The 21,049-nt window shown below is 27.7% G+C and overlaps 1 protein-coding gene across 1 annotated transcript; it reads right to left on the reverse strand.

Annotated features, from left to right (window-relative positions):
- Nucleotides 1-3,089: 3,089 nt before the first annotated feature.
- Nucleotides 3,090-14,113, reverse strand: LOC108760535 (uncharacterized). The gene is made up of 6 exons (XM_018506555.1): nucleotides 13,902-14,113; nucleotides 9,141-9,336; nucleotides 7,914-8,145; nucleotides 6,472-6,628; nucleotides 5,668-5,808; nucleotides 3,090-3,653 (listed from the first exon to the last, which is right to left on the reverse strand). Exons 1-6 carry the CDS (start codon nucleotides 13,987-13,989, stop codon nucleotides 3,463-3,465), a joined length of 1,005 nt encoding a protein of 334 aa, XP_018362057.1. The 5' UTR covers nucleotides 13,990-14,113; the 3' UTR covers nucleotides 3,090-3,462.
- Nucleotides 14,114-21,049: the final 6,936 nt, after the last annotated feature.

The raw sequence follows: 21,049 nt of genomic DNA on the forward strand, positions 1-21,049 counted from the left end.
TATATATATATACATATATATATATCTAAAGAAATATTCTAAATAATTTTATGCGTAGAATCCTCGAAAATTATTTCAAGAAATATGAAAAAATGAAAGAAATGAAAAAAATGAACAAAAAATTAAAAAAAATTTTGAATAAGAAACTTTCTTTTCTTTTGACAATGGAAACTTGGGACACTTTCTCACACACACGTATACCAAATATTGATATGGTACCTATAAACTCCAACGAATATTTTAATAAATTCAAAAGAGATAGAAATGACGCGACACATTGCGAAAAAAATGTCTGTGGGAAGAAACGATCTTCTATTATAAATCATAAGGATGATTATGTTAAAGTCCGCTAGGGCCAGCTCATTAGTTCGCGAAATCGTCCAATTTCTCTTTTTATCTCGTCTCTTCCCAAGGCTATCTAGTTGGAAGGGGGGTGATGGGGGGCGAGACGAACGGCGTAGAAAACAATTTGGACGTCCCATTTGAGACCCGGGTAGTGCCTTAATTAGTTCTACCGTAGCAGATTACCAATCAGTAATTCAGCAATTACGATACGGTGATTTTTAAACCTACTGACCATAATATTCGAAATCCTTTAAGTATGATAAAGGGTAGGTTATCGATATACGAAAATGTATTTTTCCGCTTGTTTGACATCGCTTGATCGAAAACGTAGAAAATGTAGAAATATTAATTCCAAAAATTTATTTTTGTTTTTGCTGCATATGTTTTACAATGAAAATTGATAATAAAGCAAAAGAAATAGATATATCTTTTAAAAATATAATTAAATGAAATAAATATTTGTCTATATATAAAACGATATCTTCTTAGAAAATTAATAAAACATAAAACGTAACAATTGTTATCCCTTTTAATTTACTAGCGAGTGTATAATAAAGACTGTATAATAATAATATTACTAACAATAATGTAACTACTTGAGTAATTCGTTAAAATATGGAATTGTCCGAAAAGTGGATCGCTTTCTCAATTCGATACAATTAAAGCGAGAAGTACCTATCTATCCAAGTGGAAACAAGAAAAGGAAGCAACTTATTCAATTTCAGCAAATTTCTCTCTTCCCTTCCCCCCCTTAAGCCAATCCTTCGAAGGAAACTGTTAAATCTATTACGGTTGTAAAGCTCGATCACGATCACGTCCCGTGAAGAGGGTCGAGGATCGAGTCCCAAGCGGCGAGTTGCGTCTTAGTAAGAAGGGGGGTAAAAGGGAGAGACAGAGAAGTGTGTTTTGTAGTTTCGGTGGGCCTGGTCGCAGGTAGGCGGCGAGCGGACCCTGAAATCACTCGAAAAATGAGGGGGTACACAGACCCCCGCAAGATTTCTTTTTTCTTGTTCGAACGCGATATAATCGTTTGTCCTCTCGTAGAGGGTGGACGTGGAAGAATGGCGGTGAAAGGGATGAAAACTGCGTAGCAGTTTGTCTCTCTCCATAACTCTTTCAGTTTGATAATTTCATTCTGTCACGCGCTGATATCCACTGTCGACGTGCATGCGTTAATCCTTTTAATATATCTAAAATTAACATTTATATGCTAATAAAATATTAATTTATAATAATAAATTACATTCTTCATTTATTTATGAAAATGTGGAAATAATTTCTATATTAATATGAAGATCATTCGTATTAACATTAATCGTGCCTTTATTTTTTAAATGTTTTTTACGACCCTCGCACCGGAATGTTAGATATCCGGGTTCGACTTCCGGCCGAGGTAATATTTTTCGCAATAAATTTATTACCGATTTTCAGTACATTAACATCGAATTCTATGATAGAATGCTATAATCTCTATAATAGAAACCTGATCAAATTAAGCTATAACAGAATGCTTGATCAAATTATTAAATTGCTTGTCAATTTAATTTGTAATATTACTATAGTCAGTTGCGTTTTTAAGGTCCGATTGCACCAATATTAGTTTGACTTTAAGCGGAGCTTAACATTCTCTCTTTCTTTTTTTAAAGCCGATGGAGAGACAGAAAGAGAGAGTTTTAAACCTCGTTTAAAATTAAAGTAACGTTGGTGCAATCGGGCCGAAGTCCAAAAAATCAATTCGGCGCGCAGTTCACATGACTACACAGTTCCACACATATATGTAATATATAAATTCACATGAAAATTTTTTAAATATCTAAGATCCATCTTTGATTGTTATAGGTTTTAACTCTTACTTGTAGTATATTCACTTGATACAGTCTTAATAAATTGTTTATTTATTGTTAATGCTTTCTTTCGTACTTATTTCTTGTACACAAATGCATACACATACACACACACATCCACAACTAATCAAGTTATTATGAAGTTATTTTTTTACCAAATTATACTGATAATATGTGTTAGACAATATTAAATCTAAATAAGACTTTCAAAACTAAAATGAAACTTTAATTTGAGTTTTCGATAATGTCAAAAAGATCTATAGTTTTAATTGTAAAACTTTACAACATTTTACGAGAACGAGCAAAGTGTAATGTAAGTAAAGCGGAAGATTCAAGATAAAGTAACAAGTCAGAAGAACAGACTTTATGAAAGCCCTTATCTGTAGAATATTCATCTCCTTGAAAAAGATGAATCGCTAAGACGAAGATGCTTGATACATTTCGTGGAAACACGTTATCGGAATATTAACGTATCTCTTCAAATATAGATACAAAGAAAGAGATGGTACTTTGGATAAATATAAATAAGGACACAGAGAACATTTTTTATTCATCAGTATTACGTATAATTATCGAATTTAAAAAGGGGATCTTTTAACACACATAATTTGTGATAAAATAATCCCTGCAATCTTATTTTCTTGTTTAATCAGGATCTACAACTCCTTGTCGTTTTCTTAAATCACTCAGGAATCAAAGAGTACATTTTTTACAACTAATTTTACTTTATCTTAAGTATCTTAAGATTCTTAAGAAAGGAGATCTTTAATTACGTATGAAATACATATGTATATTATATATATAAATTTGTTCACATATTTATTATGTTATCATACAATCTTAAACGAATTGCTATTTACATAGTACAGTTAAAACGAGAATCTAGATCTATAGATCTTTTCAGGATTTTTACACTCGTACAATGTCTCTACTTATTCCTAAGAATACATCATAAAAATCATTATCAACATGCGAGGAGAATTAAAAGGATAAAAAGTGAAAAATAGAAAGTGGATAATATCTCTTCTAATTGATTAGAGAAAGTCAGTCTCGAATCGCTAAAATGTGCAGATCAGTTCCATCTCTGTACAAATCAGTTCTATCTCCGAGTGCTAATCTTAGCGAGCTGTCTATAATAAAAGCTTCGAATATCGAGTTATTTTTACTTGACGAGTATTATATTATCTTTCTCTTTATGTACGTTAAATGGGCCTTTGAAAAATTTTTTGAGGAAAGTTCTTAAAAATTAATATCTTTGATGATTTGTTAAATTTCACACAGTCGCTGGAAGCTGTCTGTTGCTGTCGTTGCTATTCATCGCGGTCATTTCTACCTGACCTGAAGTCTTTGACGTTTTATCTATTGCGTCTGTTTCTTGAATCTTCTCTAGATCGACGTAATATACGTACCACGCGGCGTAGCAGAGCACCATCATCTCGATTAGCATCAGCGCGTTGCACGTCACTAAAATCGAGAAGAGGAATTATATGAAGCGAATTATTATCACTTGCATTACATTTAAATTAACCTATTTAATGAAAGAATTTATTACCATTGTGAAACATTTAAAAAAATGTATATTAACTTTAACTATATTTTAAGTATCTATTTATATTGTTCCAAAATATATATTAAAAAGGATAATGCATTTATAAAATAGTTTAAAAATATGTTCTGTCGAGACTTGAAAGTTATTTTAGCGGAATTAATAATAAATTAAGCGGAATCATAATAATTGTATTAATATTAAGTATAAAATATTAATATATAATAAAATGTAAAATATTCTGCAACACTAATATATAAAAGTGGTCTTTTTTGACAACCATATGCTGTCTCATGTTAGTTTGGGAAATTTATTCATAACACGTAACCAGTAAATTGTTATGGTACTCACGGATGCTGCGTGACGTCTCTTTTTTCAGTGAAACGAGTTTTTTTGTTATAGTTAGTCGTAGGAGCAGTGAAAAGTACAGACGTATTCTAAATTTAGAGTTGAATGCTCATGCTGTTTAAAGAAACTACTGGACCATAAAATCGTTCTTTTATCGGTCTCTCAGAACATGGTATAATGTAAATTAAATACTAAACAGTCGACAATATATAAGTAACATAATTATACAATTCCAGCAACTTATTTCTATACTCCAAATAAAGATATTAAAAACTTATTAATTGTCCGTTTTATCATACACATACAGTTAATATGATCATTAAATTTTATCATTTTAATGAAATATTAAAATTATAAGTAAATAAATATATAACAAATAAGAATATTAAAACCTATAACGATTGAAGCTAGATCTTTAATGTTTTAAATAATTCAATGTGAATTATTTATACTATTTATATATGCATGTATATACTATATATACATACATGCATATATACCATATTTGTAGTCATTTGAACTGCGCATCAAATTAGTTTTCCGGACTTATAAACATAATTAAACTACTGTAATAATATCACAAATTAAATTAAATTAACAATTTTAATATAATTTGATGCTCAGTCCGGTATCATATTAGAAAGACGTTAATATGCTGAAAAATTGTTAATAAATTTATTGCAAAGAATATTACTTATAGTGTATATATATAATTCACGTTGAATTATTTAATAAAGCATTAAAGATTCAGCTTTGACTGTTATAAGATTTAATATTCTTACTTGTGTATTCATATTACGATCTTAATAAACCATTTATTATTATAAATAAATATTATTGATTATACACGTTGCCTGCAAAAAAGCGTTATTGTTCTTACATATACTGATTATTGTGAAGAATATTACTAAGGCCTCGGTGGTCTAATGGCTTAGGACGCTCATACGGAATACAAGAGATCCGGGTTCAAGTCCCGGCCGAGGTAATATTTTTCGCAATAAATTTATTTAAGGTTTTCAGCACATTGTCAATTTAATTTAACTTGTGATATTATTGCAGTAGTTTAATTGCATTAGATAAAGTCCGAAAAAATTTCGGCGCGCAGTTTGAATAACTACAAAAATATGATATATATGCATGTACATATATGTATAGATAATTCACTAGGAATTATTTAGGTAAAAAAGATCTAGCTTTGACCGTCATAGGCCTGAATACGCTTAGTGTAAATAAATATATGTTTAAAAAAATTATTTGATTTGCACCTTATAAGATTTTATAAGCAATCTAGAACAGTTATTTATTACGATACTGTATAAGTTAATTAAATAAATAAATAAATATGTAATTAAATACAAATAGATAAATTAGATAACATTTACAATATCTATTTTATCATATAGATATTTTTAATAATAATGTAATAGCAAAATCTCTCAGTTTTGGAAGCTTGCAATATTTATAATTGTATTTATAATTTTTAATATCTTCTTTAATTAGTCTTAATCGTTGACTTTAGATAAAGTGAAAATATATAAAAAATAAACGGACGCAAGTAAATTATAGCATATATATTTATATTACCGTTGGCGTAAATTGCCGGAGTGAGAGGAGGATTGCACGGAAATACGCCTGCGGCGGGCAAGGTTTTGATAATACCTGTCTGCAGCTTCGAGAACAACAGTACTAATTGTAACACCAGTGTTTTATAATGTAATTTGACCTCTGAAACAAAAACAAATAATATCGATCAGAAACTTTCATTCCTATTAATATCATATGAACAGCAGCAACATATGCATGGGCTTCTCGAAAAATTACTTCATACAATATTCATATGATCATTTTAGTAAAATTATTGTTTGACTTATAAATATTGGACTTACAAAGTGATAAATTTCTCTTGACAGAAATGTGCAAATTGTGATTAAGATGTGTAGAAAGTTTCTCGGTTAAAAAGAATTAATACTAATTGAACTCATCACCGCGTAAAAGTGAAATTGAATTAAAAGTATCACATCTGATACATATAATGTAAAGTTAAAATAAAATTTAAATTATTATAAAATATAAACTAGGAATGAAATATATATAAAAGAATTGTTTTTTCTCAGAGAGAGAGAGAGTTTAAACATTTTTCCATTACAATAAATATATTGCAACAAATAAAATGATTGTATTGTGATAAATAAAAAATTTTGTTCCACTAATATGCGAACATTCTTATATTTTTAACATTATTAGCAATTTTTTTAAGAAAAAAATAAAATACTAATTAATCATATGTTGTAGAAAGCCGTAGATATTGAAGAAGACTAGTATACTGTGAATAAATTTTCTACTAAATGTTTGGCAAAAGAACGTTTAATAAATAATCTCACTCATTACCTGGAACTGCTGTATGCAAAGTCTTTGTGGTGATAGTTAAACTATATATCCCTAGAAGTATGCTGATAACCACGACTGGCTGAAGAAACGTGACGTATTGCGTGGTAAGCATTGGATCCTCGGCTTCCATGTAGAGCAATATGAAATACACAAGACCCTGAAAATGTAATTCTTTTTATATTAAACTTTCAAAGATATTTTATATTTTTTAATCAATCCCGTTCATCTTTTAAACAATAGAAGAAAACACGGGCAATTAAGAGCCTAAACTCGCAGTAATTGGAGCAATTATATAAACATATATTTCTCTATATATATATCAAGATACGAGTGCAGCAAGTGAGTCTTCCAAATTACCAAATTGGAAGTATGCAATCCTCATTTAGCTATTCGACTAAGTGCGAGCTACTGTAACTGCACATTTATTTGTTTAAATATGCAGTTATGGAGTACAGTAGCTCGCACTTAGTCGAACAGCTAAACGATGGTTGCATACTTCCAATTTGGTAATTTGGAAGACTCACTTGCTGCACTGTATTACTTTATTGGCTACTACCTGAAATGTACTAAAGAAGTATCATACTAGACTACTAAGATGTCTTGAAGTATTAATCAAGATATTTTATTATACTACACTGCTGAAGATGGCTTGAATTAAGCCGAAACGTTCGGTATTTTTGATATATATGTAGCACTGAGAAATATATGTTTATATATCGCTCCAATTACTGCGAGTTTAGGCTCTTAATTGCCCGTGTTTACTTCTATTGTTTAAGTTTTATCTTAAGAGCCCGATTTTTATTTTTCTTTTTAAAAATATTTTAATATTTTGAGTATTTGTTATTTTTGAAATTTTGCAAAATGGTTTATTCAATTTTAAAATATTTTTTTCTGAAAAATATTAATTTTTTTTTTAAATTCATATAGAGAAATATTTATTTGATTTATTGTTAGTTTTTGAAGTACACATTATATGATGGAGATTTTTCTGTATAAAAGGAAAGTCTCAATTTTTCTATTAAAAATTCTATTAAAAATCTTATTTAAAAAGATTATAAATATTCTAAAAGTAGATTAAAAGAGAGATAATTAAACTAAGAAAATCAGTCTACTCCACTATATCAGAAGTTGTATTTGCTTCAAGTGAGAGCAGAAGACAAAATTAAAGCAAAGACAAAATTAAATTAGTGTAATTAGTTTTAATCAGTTTAGATATAATTATGTAGCCAAAAAAGTAAATAGCATAAGTATGGCTATGTTTGAATTGTTCTCTACATTGTGAAAATTTAAATTAATTCTATATGATAGACAACAATTGCTTCTTATAAGTTTTAATTATAAATTTTAATCAACTTGCATAGAATTAGGTATAAAAGTTATTTAGCGTGAGGAAAGTGATAATCAAAGTGTGAACAAGAGGGGGAGGGAGATCTTTTTTTTACCTGGACGATAGGAAGCTGTAGGGCCAGAATTCCTATCCAAGACAAATTAGCGTCGGTCATTTGAAGGTTTGGAAAGGGCAGACAGGGCCAGCAGCAACAGGGCCCGACTCGTAACATCAACGCTGGCGTCTCGCTGATCTTCCGGCGACCGACATCCAGTAGAAGAAGATAGAGCCGATACAGCGAAATCATTAAGAAAATTTGAGTTACAGCCTCCGATAGTAACTGGCCTCTGTCGAAAGTCAAACAAACGTCATTTCTCCAACAAGTTTTGCTAAACGAGCGTAGAGTGATGATTCCGGGGAAATTATCATTATCAATAAATTGAAATTTTTGTAAATAATAAAATTTAGAAACATTAATAAAATCTACTTTTATCGGTTTTTTCAATCTTATAATTAGTTGTAAACACAACATAGGATATTATTATTTAATGATGTACACAATATAAATTGATGAAAGCGCAGACGAAAGAAGATTTGAATAAAACTCTTATGCAACTATGCAAGTGATAACTTTTTAAACGAGTCACTAAATCAATGTTTGAAATGTATGAAACATAGAGGATTATAAACACTTTATTTCAAAAGGTAGTATCGTTAACAATGCAATCATTATTCATACAGTTATCAGATGATATGAAATAGTTATGCGTCAAATTGATAATGTAAGTACATTCTAAAATGTATTGTGTTCATTTTATTCTTCCTTTTTTTCATATTTCTTAAAATGTCATTTGTATAGAATAATTTTTGTAGAAAGAAAAAGAGTTATTTAGTTAAATATTATCAAGTAATATTTTAAAGTTATTTATTCAAATATTTACTGAAATATATATTTATTTAGATAATAAAATTCCTTAAATTTTACTTTTTTATTTTTAATCATGTGTTAAGAAAATATTTTTTTAAGAATTTTTATTTTATTACGGAGAATAACAAGCTTATACATTAAATTTTATGATAAAATATTTTGTTTGGTAATCATTTTTATATATATGTATAAATTACTAATAAAATATTTTATCATTAAATTTTAATATATAAGCTTGTTATTCTTATTGTATATATAGAGTCCTATTTTAAATTACAGATCTAAGGCGAATTTAATGCATGAAGTGAAAATAGAAACGGTACAATGCTTATGTTCTTATTTTACACTTAACTGGCAAGTTTCTCTCATTATTTCGATATCGTTAAATAATCGCAATAGGCCTTTACTTTTTACCTTGGTATCGCAATCGCCATGAGGCTGCAAACGCTTATGATAGGATATACCGATAGGATTATAATGGCATTTGTTTTATAAGATTCCGAATCTTTTTGAGAGAGGATATTGCGACAAGCACTGGCAAAGAAGTATATTGTGAGGACCAAAATGATTGAACCGACGCTTAATAGTACAGTACCCAATGCATTTAAACCTGCAAAAAGAAACAACAATTTAAAAAATTAATCATTAACAAAAGTTTTTAATACAATTTTGTAAGAACAATTGTTCCTTTTTTTATTTTTTTATTTAATTTAGTTTCGTTTTTCTATTTTTATTTTTAAAATAAACAATAGTTTGAAATGGTTATCGCTCCTAAATTTATTTTTTATTTATAAATTAATGATGTATATGGATACATAATATTTATAAAATTTATAAAGAAATTAATATATGTTTTTTCAATTATGATAAAATTATTTTTTTTAATTTTGATTTTGTTGAGAATAAAAATAAACATTCTGAATATCGAGATCTAGATATAAAATATTCTAACGTCAGTATATAATTTCTTTATAAATTATTTGATAATATACGCTTCCAACGTATTAAAAGTCATTATCGTTATTTTTAATTTATTTTATCAGTAAATACTGATGATGAAGCTAATAAAGATAAAGTTTAAATTCTAATATAATTAAGGTTTTATTAATATTGTGAATTAGAAAGCCAATGTGAGTCAAGACGCTGTACAAATAACTTACTGCAGATTGAGAACAGTTTATTACATAACAACAATAAAAATAAAAACAGCTACAAGCCAAGAAACATAATAAAGTAAGTAAAAGCTTAAAATAAACACATGTAGTAGCTAGCAAAATAAATATATTTCAAAATTAATACTAACAATAATGCCTAACAAAAATACCTAACGATCGTTTCAACCGTATTTCGGTCATTTTCAAAGTATAAACTAAAACCGGAAGACAAATAAAATCGCACGTGTATTAATCATATAAATGGTAATGAGTTAAACAAATATAATAAAAACCACTATAGTCAAAACATGCTCAATCCAATAATCCTCCATCTTCACCGTTGTTCCTTAATGATCATAAAAATTGCCCTTAATGGTCATAGTCCTTAAATAACATTGTAATTGATCTACGCTATACTATTGATCATTGTCTTGTTGTCGTCTGTACGGTTCACATCTTTCCGCAAAGTGTGCTTGATGTCAATGTGCTTATTACTTACGGTATCTTCTTGATACATTCAATCGACTTATTTATAATTTTTTATTTCTGACCAAAACATGATATTATGTGACTAAGCATCCATTTTGAAGAATTTATCTTTACGCATTAGGAGGTTTTGACGGCTTACTGCTTACGTGTTTAAACCGAATTATGAAGATTACCGACATTACTGTATAAGGACTTGGACTTGCTTGAAGATTTTTGCGTCTCTAACCGGATTGCGTAGATCAATTACAATGTTATTTAAGAACTATGACCATTAAGGGCAATTTTTATGATCATTAAGGAACAACGGTGAAGATGGAGGATTATTGGATTGAGCATGTTTTGACTATAGTGGTTTTTATTATATTTGTTTAACTCATTACCATTTATATGATTAATACACGTGCGATTTTATTTGTCTTCCGGTTTTAGTTTATACTTTGAAAATGACCGAAATACGGTTGAAACGATCGTTAACGAAGGTATTTTTGTTAGGCATTATTGTTAGTAACTAAACTAAATTTTAATTTTGAAATATATTTATTTTGCTAGCTACTACATGTGTTTTATTTTAAGCTTTTACTTACTTTATGATGTTTCTTGGCTTGTAGCTGTTCTTATTTTTATTGTTGTTATTTATATTGAGCCATTCTTCATTACATATATGTTTATTACATAACATTTTCAAGTCGATACGTTTCTAATTTTAATTTATATTATCAATTTCAATAACACATTAATTTTTATAGTGTTATCTCGTATCTATCTAAAAAAAAATTGTATAAGATAAAACCAGTTATCTAAAAAATTCTTAAGATTTACACTAAAAAAACAAAACTCAAAGAAGTCCTAAGATTTATATCAGGAAAACAATTATCTAAAGGAAATTATTTAAGGAATGTTGAAAGATGTCTAAAGATAATTTGACATCCCAGTAAGCAAGAAATATTTCGGAACATTTCAATAACATTGTAGCAATGTTATAACGTTGCTACAATGTTGTTGAAATTTTTCGAAATGTCTCTTGCTTACTGGGATCATATCATATACAATATTTTATGCCAAAATGAAAGATTTGTATTTAAATGAAAATATATTTATATTTATCTCATATAGAGATAAATAAAAAGTTATATTGGTTATATACTCTAAACAAACAAAGAAACGCACGTATGTATAAAAAGATAGTCGCATAATATTAATAACGATATTGTTTAGATTACGTCGTTCGAAAGAAAGATGTTGTTTTCTTAGTGTACCGATTATTGTGCGAAGAATATTACTAAGGCCTCGGTGATCTAATGGCTTAGGAGGCTCATACGGAATACAAGAGATCCGGGTTCAAATCCCGGTCGAGGTAATATTTTTCGCAATAAATTTATTAACAGTTTTAACATATTAACATCTTTATAATATATGATGCTTGATGGTAGCATCAAATTATTAAATTGTTTGTCAATTTAATTCGCGATATATTACTAGAGTAGTTTTAATTGCGTTTATTTAGTCCGGAAAAATAATTCGGCGCGTAGTTTGAAAAAGACTACAATATGGTATATATGCACAAGTACATATTTAGTATATATTACTAATTCAAGATTGAATTATTTAAGCAACGAAGATTTAGCTTCGACCGTAATAGGTGTTTTTAAATTTCTAGTATTGATTGTGTTTCTCACATATATACGGTCTAAAATAAAGATATTGCATAATATTAGATTTGCAAATCACGGTGCTTATCAAAAATAATATTTTTAAACTATTTGTTCAATAACGTTTATAATTATAATAACATAAATTATATAATTGCTTGCAAATTATATAATTGTATAATTCGCGTAATGTTAAACATTCACGTAATTCATAAAAGTAATTATTCAAATTATCTTATACCTTGAAGAATGTATTAATTTTATCTACATATATTGTTTAAATTTTATATAATATTTATGTTTCTTATATGAATATTACAGTTGTTTATCTTGATAGAATATTTTTATAATCAAAAGGAACAAAAGATCTTTGATATTTTCTAATATTTTCTTCTAAATCTAGAAATATTTCCGATAAGATAGCTCATGTATGCACTTAAGAATAACAAGTACTCACTGAGAGAAAAATGTTTGGTATTTGTACCTATAATTACATTACCATATCTTTTATGGTTGTCTCAAAATATAACTATAAAATTATAGTTATTTGAATCATTTTTATAGTAATTTCAACTATTTTATGGTTATAATAACTATAATTATATATATATATATATATATATATATATAGTGTCATTGTAAGTTGTCAACTATATATATTTGTTGCTAGAACTATACACATAGTTACTGTTATTATTATTATAGCAGTAATAATCATAATTATAGTAATATATAATTATAGTTATAAATACAAAACATTTTTCTCTCAGTGCTCTTCGTATAAGTTACGTCCGAAGATTTTCGAGGATGTTCAATTCGCACGAATAAGGTCTCATGTACCAAGCGAACTTGAGTCCAACTTTCACCGATGCGTTTACATCGCTCAACGCAAACATACCTACATTATATGCATCGCGATAAATTTACTTTCGTAAAAAAGAACGACTACGAATTAATATATTTCTACATATGTAAACACAAAATATATGCACTAAAATATTGCATTCTTATTATATGAGAATTATTTTACTCGAAATTTCAAAACAGGAGAGGCACATGATACCGACTTAAATGTATTTCTATTACGCGATTTCTGTTGCACCAATTCGGAATACCTGCTTTAGATATACGTAACTCACTTTCTACTATCATTATATCCACAATGGTATCTTGAGCGAGTTTGAATCTTCAATACTATTTAGTACAACGCAAATAAATTACAAATTATATTTTTTAAATAAAGGAATCGATAACAAAATTATTTGAGTCATCACAGCGTGTATATAAACTTTAATAATGATCGCGGAACTATTTATATTATTTAATCGATTTGCTTTATTCTTATAATACCTTTGAAATTATAATTTTTTAATTTAATAAGCTATTAATCGTTTTATTACATAATTACTATAGGTGACATACAAACTTAATTATAAGTCTGCTAAATATTATTAGTAAGAAATTATTATTACATTGAAATTATTGATTTTATGATGGAAAGTTTTTCTTTAGTTTAAGAATATTGATTATTCTATCTAACCGTGTTAATTTTTTCTATTTTTCTTATATACGAGTTATCATTTCGGAAATATTTCTAGATTTAGAAGAAAATATTAGGAAGCATCAAAGATCTTTTATGTGTGTGCTCTTTTGATTATAAAAATATTCTATTAAGATAAACAACTATTATATAATATTCATACAAGAAACATAAATATTATATAAAATTTAAATAATATATGTAGATAAAATTAATACCTTTAATTTAATACCTCTTCGAGGTATAAGATAATTTGCAAAAAAATATCCCAATTTTATTCAGGTTTTATTTACCGCACCGGCGGAATTTATCGCACTGTTATCCGGATATTGTCAAGACTCACTTTCTACGAGTTCGATAGCGGAAGGCACATAATTTGGGTTGCAGCTAACATCCGCATGGACGGTGAAGTTCTCTACGGAATTGTCCATGATTGCAAATGCTCTACTGAATTTGACGAAAGAGAATTGTCGTCTCACAGCACTCTGTCGTCCGTTACTCGCGAGTTTGACAAACTGAAGTGACACGCTCGCGAAGTAGTCTCACAGGTGAATTCGTGGGAAAGAGACAGTCGCGGCTGCATGTGAACAGTGGGAGTGAGTCCCCACTTTTACTTGCACTGCCACTGGATTGCGATGTTGTAATGAATTATCACTTGGAAAAATGTATACACTCGTGCGCGCGCGCGAGAGAGAGAGAGAAAGAGAGAGAAAGAGAGAGCAAATAACTGTAAAAAATTTCCTTTCCTTCAACTTTCTCTCTTTCTTGCAATTGTTTTTTACACATTTTCGTACATAAATACTTATTAAATAATATATAATTTATCGATTTTCTTAACACACTCTATATGTAAATAGAACAAGTGAAAATAATATATAAAATATTTCATTACAAATTAATATTTCAAAATTTAAATAAAGTGGAATTATAAATATTACCAATAATTAGAGAAAGAAATAAAAATTTATTGAAATTATGGAGATGATTAGAATTGTTAGTATCAATAAGATTGTTTCAAAATCATTAGAGTTATTAGATTTGTTGAAAAATTATTAGAAATATTGTTGTTTTTTTAAATTATGGAACTTTTAAATTTTGAATATTTGTAAAAGAAGAATTTGCATGAAGAACTAAAAGCAGAGAAGAAATTACGCGAAAGAATGAAAATTTTATGTTAAACTCAGAGCGTATTTTTTACAATTAACAATGTAGTAATCCTTGCCACTTTGCACAAAGTTTACATTTTCTTATATTATGTTTTTGCATATTACAACCTTGATCCGCGTAATAGTACTAATGTAGAACAGATCTTGATTATGTAAAATGTACATAGTATACATCTCATATAATTTGATCATTTTGATGCTTATTTTTATTGATTTAAATGATTTTATGATGGCGCACATATATGATTGAGTTATTAAAATGTAATTTTTTATATATATAAGTTTATTACTATTTGTATAAGCTTATATTTAGGATTTTAATTTTTGTTGACTTGAATTGTATGAAAAAAAATGTACATACATATTACATGCTCTTTGATCACAGATATATTCTATATACAGGGTGTCCTGAACTTTTTTGCCAATCATTTTTGTGTAGATATAGAGTGGACTATACTGAGTCGAAAAGTCGAAAAGTCGAAAAGTCGAAGAGTCGAAAAAGAAAGAAATAAATTCGTCTTCCTATTAGCTATATAATATAAATGTTGTGGCGCTAAATTATTATTAAGGAAATTCTTTACAATTATTTGCTTTCTCTCTCTCTCTCTTGCGCGCACGTGTGTATACATTTTTGCAAGTGATAATTCATTACAATGTTTAGTGAACTTAATTCTTATCTTATTTTTGATGATATTTTTGTGGTGTCTGATCCAATGTTTCATCAAGTTAACAGCGATAATACCAAACATAAATCGTATAAAATTAAAGAACGATGAAAAATGATGATCTTAACGCATTTTGCAGTCAGCGTAAATTCTAAACAATAATAATGTAACCTTACGGACTCTCCCAAATTCAACATCAAAAAACTCCAACAAAATTAATACGCAATCTTAAATCCAAAAATAGGATCTTTATTCCAAAAAATAGGTACGTTTCAATTCACTTTGGAATCAATTTGTTTTGCTGACGATGGTTCCAAAGTGAACTGAAACGTACCTATTTTTTTGGAATAAAAATTCTATTTTTGGATTGAGGATTTAAGATTGCGTATTAATTACCACGCTGACTCTCATTCGCCCTGTTTTGTTGGAGCTTTTTGATATTTAATTAATTATTATCCTGATTTCCCCAAAGTTTGTGAATACAATTTCATTTATTAAAAATGGCTATGTGGGGTAGATTGACCAAAATGAGCCGAGGTTAGCACAATTAATTTTAATAACTTTAGAGAACACATTTTTAGAGAATATACTTACAAATATATTTCATATAGATATATATATTTTTTAATTTTTCATATAAAAACTATACAAAACCAAATTAAGTATTCTATGATTAAAATAACTATTTTATTCGAATTAATATCATATAATTACTATTATTTCTCAAAATACTGATATTAAAATAAAAATTGTATTTTTTATATGTCCATAACAAATATGCTACTGCCAATCCTAGAACGTGTGACAATCAATCCTAACCCAGTGAGAAATGACAACGAAATCGATGTCGATTCGGCATTGATTCGACGTCGATTTGATGATTTCGACGTTGAATCGACGTCGATTCAATGTCGATTCCATTATCATTTTTCGCTGGGAAACACGGGTTAATTGTCACATTTTCGCAGCTTCATTTAAAATTAAATAACTTACAATATAATGAATTCACGAGTAATATTTCTTTTAATATCTAAAGAATGTGTAGGTATATTAAATATAACGTACATAATATTTCAAAATCAGGCATCCACTTTTTTCTAAAAAAAATCGCTAATCAAAAACTGTAACAATCGGCCCCGGTCTCCCCTACATTAGAATACACTTATTCAATCGCGCGAAGAATAATACACGAATAATGATATCTTCAGTTAAGTGATTTGACTACAATACACAGGAAATTGGAATAATTAAGCTGCGCAATCTATTATTGTTTTTGCTAGAAATGCTAATTAACTTAATTAGCATATATGTTAGCATTGAGCTGTTACTTTACATTCTTATGTGATAACATAATTTTAAAATAAAAAATTTGTTTATAACTTCGTCTTATTTTACTTTAATTTTGTTATGCGTGTGTAAATTCTATACTAAATTATTATATTCATAATGTTTTATAAGATCAGTTATGAGTTTTCAAAATTTTTTCTTTTTCAATCGTTATCAATTGAAAATTTATATTGTGGTATTTTCTGACTTACCGTTAGTAACTCATACTGGTAGCGGTATTCATTGGTCTAAAGTCTGAAAGAAAGCGCGTTGATTTCTACGTATCTTCGAACGATATCCATTACCGACTGTCGCTGAACCATAAATACAAAAATGTGAATAAATGTATTGAACAAATTACAGTCCTATGATTATATCTATTATTTAAATATTATAGATATTTATATAAATGAAAGTAAGATTTTCTTAGTTTATGTATACAATACGTTTACTTTTACCTATTAATAATGTGTAACGAAATATGATTCTATTTTAGTTTGCGATTTAAATTACTGACTTGAGGGGAAGAAAAATTTAAGAATTTAAACTTAAATAAGCGGGATAAGATTTTCTCTCTTTCTAATTTCAAATCAATAATTTCTTAACGGATTATAAGGAATTGAATTTTGTAGATTTTGTGAAAATGTAAAGTAGTTTTATATGAAGGTTTAATGTAACTTTATCTTGATAAGAAATATATATTTGCAGATATTTTTATAAAAATTATTGCATATCGTTTTATTTATGATATATAAAATATGTATGTATAAATGCTAGTTTTTTTAATGTAATTTTTTTACTTTACATTTTTGAATATATTGAATACAAAAATGACTATATTTATGGAATTCTCGAATTTATACGTTTTTTTTGTAGGTACCGTTATTCATGAAAGACGTATCGAAATATTAAACGGAAAACTTTCGACACGTCCGATTTGAAGAATTTACATTACATATTTGCAATACGTTATCACAACATGCAGATAGCATGAAAAATTTCGGCAGGTCGCCGCAGCGCGATTGGGAGAAAAATTGGAAACCGGAGAAATGATTGATGGCCTGTTCGATGCTGGAGTTTCGTTTCATATCCGGTTCGTTAATATTTTTTCTTCTCTTTTTCACAGCCCCGAAATACCATAGTTAAAACCTGACGTCATATGTTTTAATTAAGTAAAAATTTAATTAATAAATTATTTAATATTTAATAATCACATTAACAAAATAAAATTAAAAAATATCTTTTAATTTAAGTATTTATTAATTTCAATAATGGAATAATATAAGAACTGAATTAAGTGAGATATATTTTTTAATTAATAATTATACATACATCTCTAAATTATAAGCTACAGAATCAAATATAATTTTTTATTAAATTCTTTTATCATATGTACATATGAAATACTCTTAAATTATTTAGCTTAAATATAACTTAAAAAAAAGAAAAACATATGCATTGTTTTTTTATATATGTATATAGGAATAGATTACAAGATAGCTGATCCTTTTTCTTGTTAATATATATAAAAGAGTTTGTAATCCTGTGAAATGATAACTAATTCATAATCGCGAAAAACGATTTCTCCGAATTTAATTGATTCGCTAGCCACGTTCTTTTTTCGGTTTTCTGATTATCGTTTGATGACGAGATGGAATATCCTTCTTAAAGACTAATATCGACTAAGTCTCATCTCACCAGGGGAGAAGCTTGATAAATGCTTTCCTATAAAAAGAAAAAGAGGTAAATGCGACAGCGGTTTAAACTAATTTCCACGCGGTTTTCTACCAACCGGATTAACTATTGTGTACCACCAAAATGACGTGAATGATATTATAGGTATAGAATATTAGCGGAAAGGGGTGAAATGGAAGGGGCAGTAAGAGCGATCGATTGAAGGACTTGAAATATCGGATAGATGAATCTCGAAAACCCGAGCTCGAAGAAGTTCTTTCTGAGACGAAGAACCTTTCGAGGTTCGTATGTGTGACCTTGAGTTGATGAAGAAGATAGGACGGAAGGGGTCGATTCCTTGTGCAGATTAAGCGCGTGCATGCGAAACTGCTTTCTCTGCTGGCAGTGCTGTTCGTGAGCTTTTTAAAGGTTGAAGGGTCTGCTCGCAAAATTGACTTCATTAATGCATATTGATATTGACATGGCAAACTTTATTCCGGTAAAGATTTAGGTATACGACTCATTTACTCTGCATTATTGAAAAATACATATGTATTCTACATACGATAAAAATTACTTACAATGTACAATTTTATGTCTATGTTAATGATGTATTCATTAAAAATAAATTTTAGCAGATATCACGTCAAAGACTTGCAATTTTATTTATCATTAGAGATTAATATTCTTTTATATATTAAGATAATATATTATAATTATTGATTTTAATGCTTTTAATAAAATTTCTGACAAAAAACAATATGGAATAAAGGGTTTTTAGAATTACAGGATCTTATATAAATACATATAAATTCTTGTAAGTATACGAAGAAAATTCGTAGAGAATTCATCTTATCTCATTGCCATAACAGTCACGTTAGAGTAAAAAAATATGAGTTGTAATAGATGCAAGGAGAAGTACTACTGAATTCAAGTCACGTTTAATCTTTTGGGAATTATGCATTCTGTCGCCTTACTGTTTGTGGAGTAAGAATACATCTGCAACATCATTTGTTCCAATTGACTGCCTAAAAAGTTCTTGAATACTAATATTACGCGATATATTTTTCTTTATTCATATTTCTTTATATATGTATATATTTGTTCCGTTTTTTATTGTACTTCTTATTTATTTTATTGGATCTTTTATAGGTTTTTTTATTTTTCTTTATATTTTTCATAATTAATATCACATGTTATTTATTGAACATTTTTGCTCTTTTATCAATTATTACAAAATTGCATTATTGCGATATTATTAATAACATTATTTTTTCCATAATACATATAAATGCATTCTATATTCTTAATTTTAAAATGTGTAAAAATAAATATACTTAGTTATAAATAATATAATAAAGTTTGTATTTTTTTTAATTTATGTAAAAAATTATAATTTATATTATTCTAATTTATGTAAAGAAATAATAATATTTTATACTTCTAATATTTTTCATTGAAGAATAATCTATCTTCTAAAGAATCTATTTTTTCAAGAAGTAAGTGTAATACTAATTTTTTCTTTCTTTTTTTCTTTCGAAAAAGATCGATAACGTAATGCGCAAATATTTATTTCTTTTTCTTGTAGAATATTTTTCTTTATTTTTAAATCTATTATTTTTTAATCTTTGACTTGGATAATGTTTCATAATATTTTTAAAATGTAATGTTTGTGTAGATTAATTTATAATTTTATTTATGAATACCTAATAGGAAATAATTTATTGCTGCACCACACAAGGAAGTTATAATTATTTAATACTGGAATTTCATAACAAGTTTACGTTGAATATAGTAAGCTAATAATACAGGTTTTTGCGCGGATAACATTTTCGAGCCCACGCTGTCATTATTAAATTATCATTTGATCTTTTGTACTTTTATATTTCAGGCAAATTCAACATAATTTCTGACCTTTCTTTATAATTATTTTATAATAACTACACAATTCTTCGAAAACTTTTGTTTATTATTGATATTAAAATAAATATTTAACGTTGGCTTTATCGCTATAAAGCTATGTACTTGATGGACCGCGGATATTTTGTCATGTTAGTGGAGATGTGGTGAGATATTAAGTCGGTCATAGATACACGACCAGCCTTGACGTGCATAAAAGTGGCCTTTACACTACCGATAAATATTGAAATCATATCGATTTCGCAAATCAACTACTGTCTCACCCATTACCATCGTTGACAAACGCGATACGTTAACATTACTATTAATTGTATTTTGCATTGTGACGTAAAGTTATACATTTTGATTCAAAGAATTCGTTTTTTTATTTCTATTTCTGCTGATAATAACTGGCAGGAAAATGAAAATTTGTTTATATTCTTTATAATTTATTACACTGTAGTTAATATTAATCTACTTATCATTATTAAATTATGTTCTTATTTTGTAAATGCTGTAATACAATGTAATTAAAAATAATTATTATACTCTTAATAACAAAAAGATAATAATAATAATACCTATATATATATATATATATATATATTGTACACGGAGAGAATTTTTCGTTATTTTTTATCGCAAAATTCATTACAAATTTTATCATGTTTGGTAATAAGCTTGGGACAACTTGACAATAATGAAATATTATCAGTAACGATAGATTTTTTGAAATATACAAGAGACTTTTTATAAATGAT

The sequence above is a fragment of the Trachymyrmex cornetzi genome, unplaced genomic scaffold (assembly GCF_001594075.2).
Source record: "Trachymyrmex cornetzi isolate Tcor2-1 unplaced genomic scaffold, Tcor1.1 scaffold108, whole genome shotgun sequence".
NCBI lineage: Eukaryota > Metazoa > Arthropoda > Insecta > Hymenoptera > Formicidae > Trachymyrmex > Trachymyrmex cornetzi.

What these genes read in the sequence shown, in the direction of transcription:
- LOC108760535 (XM_018506555.1), bottom strand. Translation starts at nt 13,989, where the DNA reads ATGGACAATTCCGTAGAGAACTTCACCGTCCATGCGGATGTTAGCTGC. An exon ending in ATGGCGATTGCGATACCAAG is followed by an intron (nt 8,146 to 9,140) that starts GTAAAAAGTAAA and finishes GACTTTCGACAG; the next exon opens with AGGCCAGTTACTATCGGAGG. An exon ending in TCCGGCAATTTACGCCAACG is followed by an intron (nt 3,654 to 5,667) that starts GTAATATAAATA and finishes TCTCGATTTTAG; the next exon opens with TGACGTGCAACGCGCTGATG.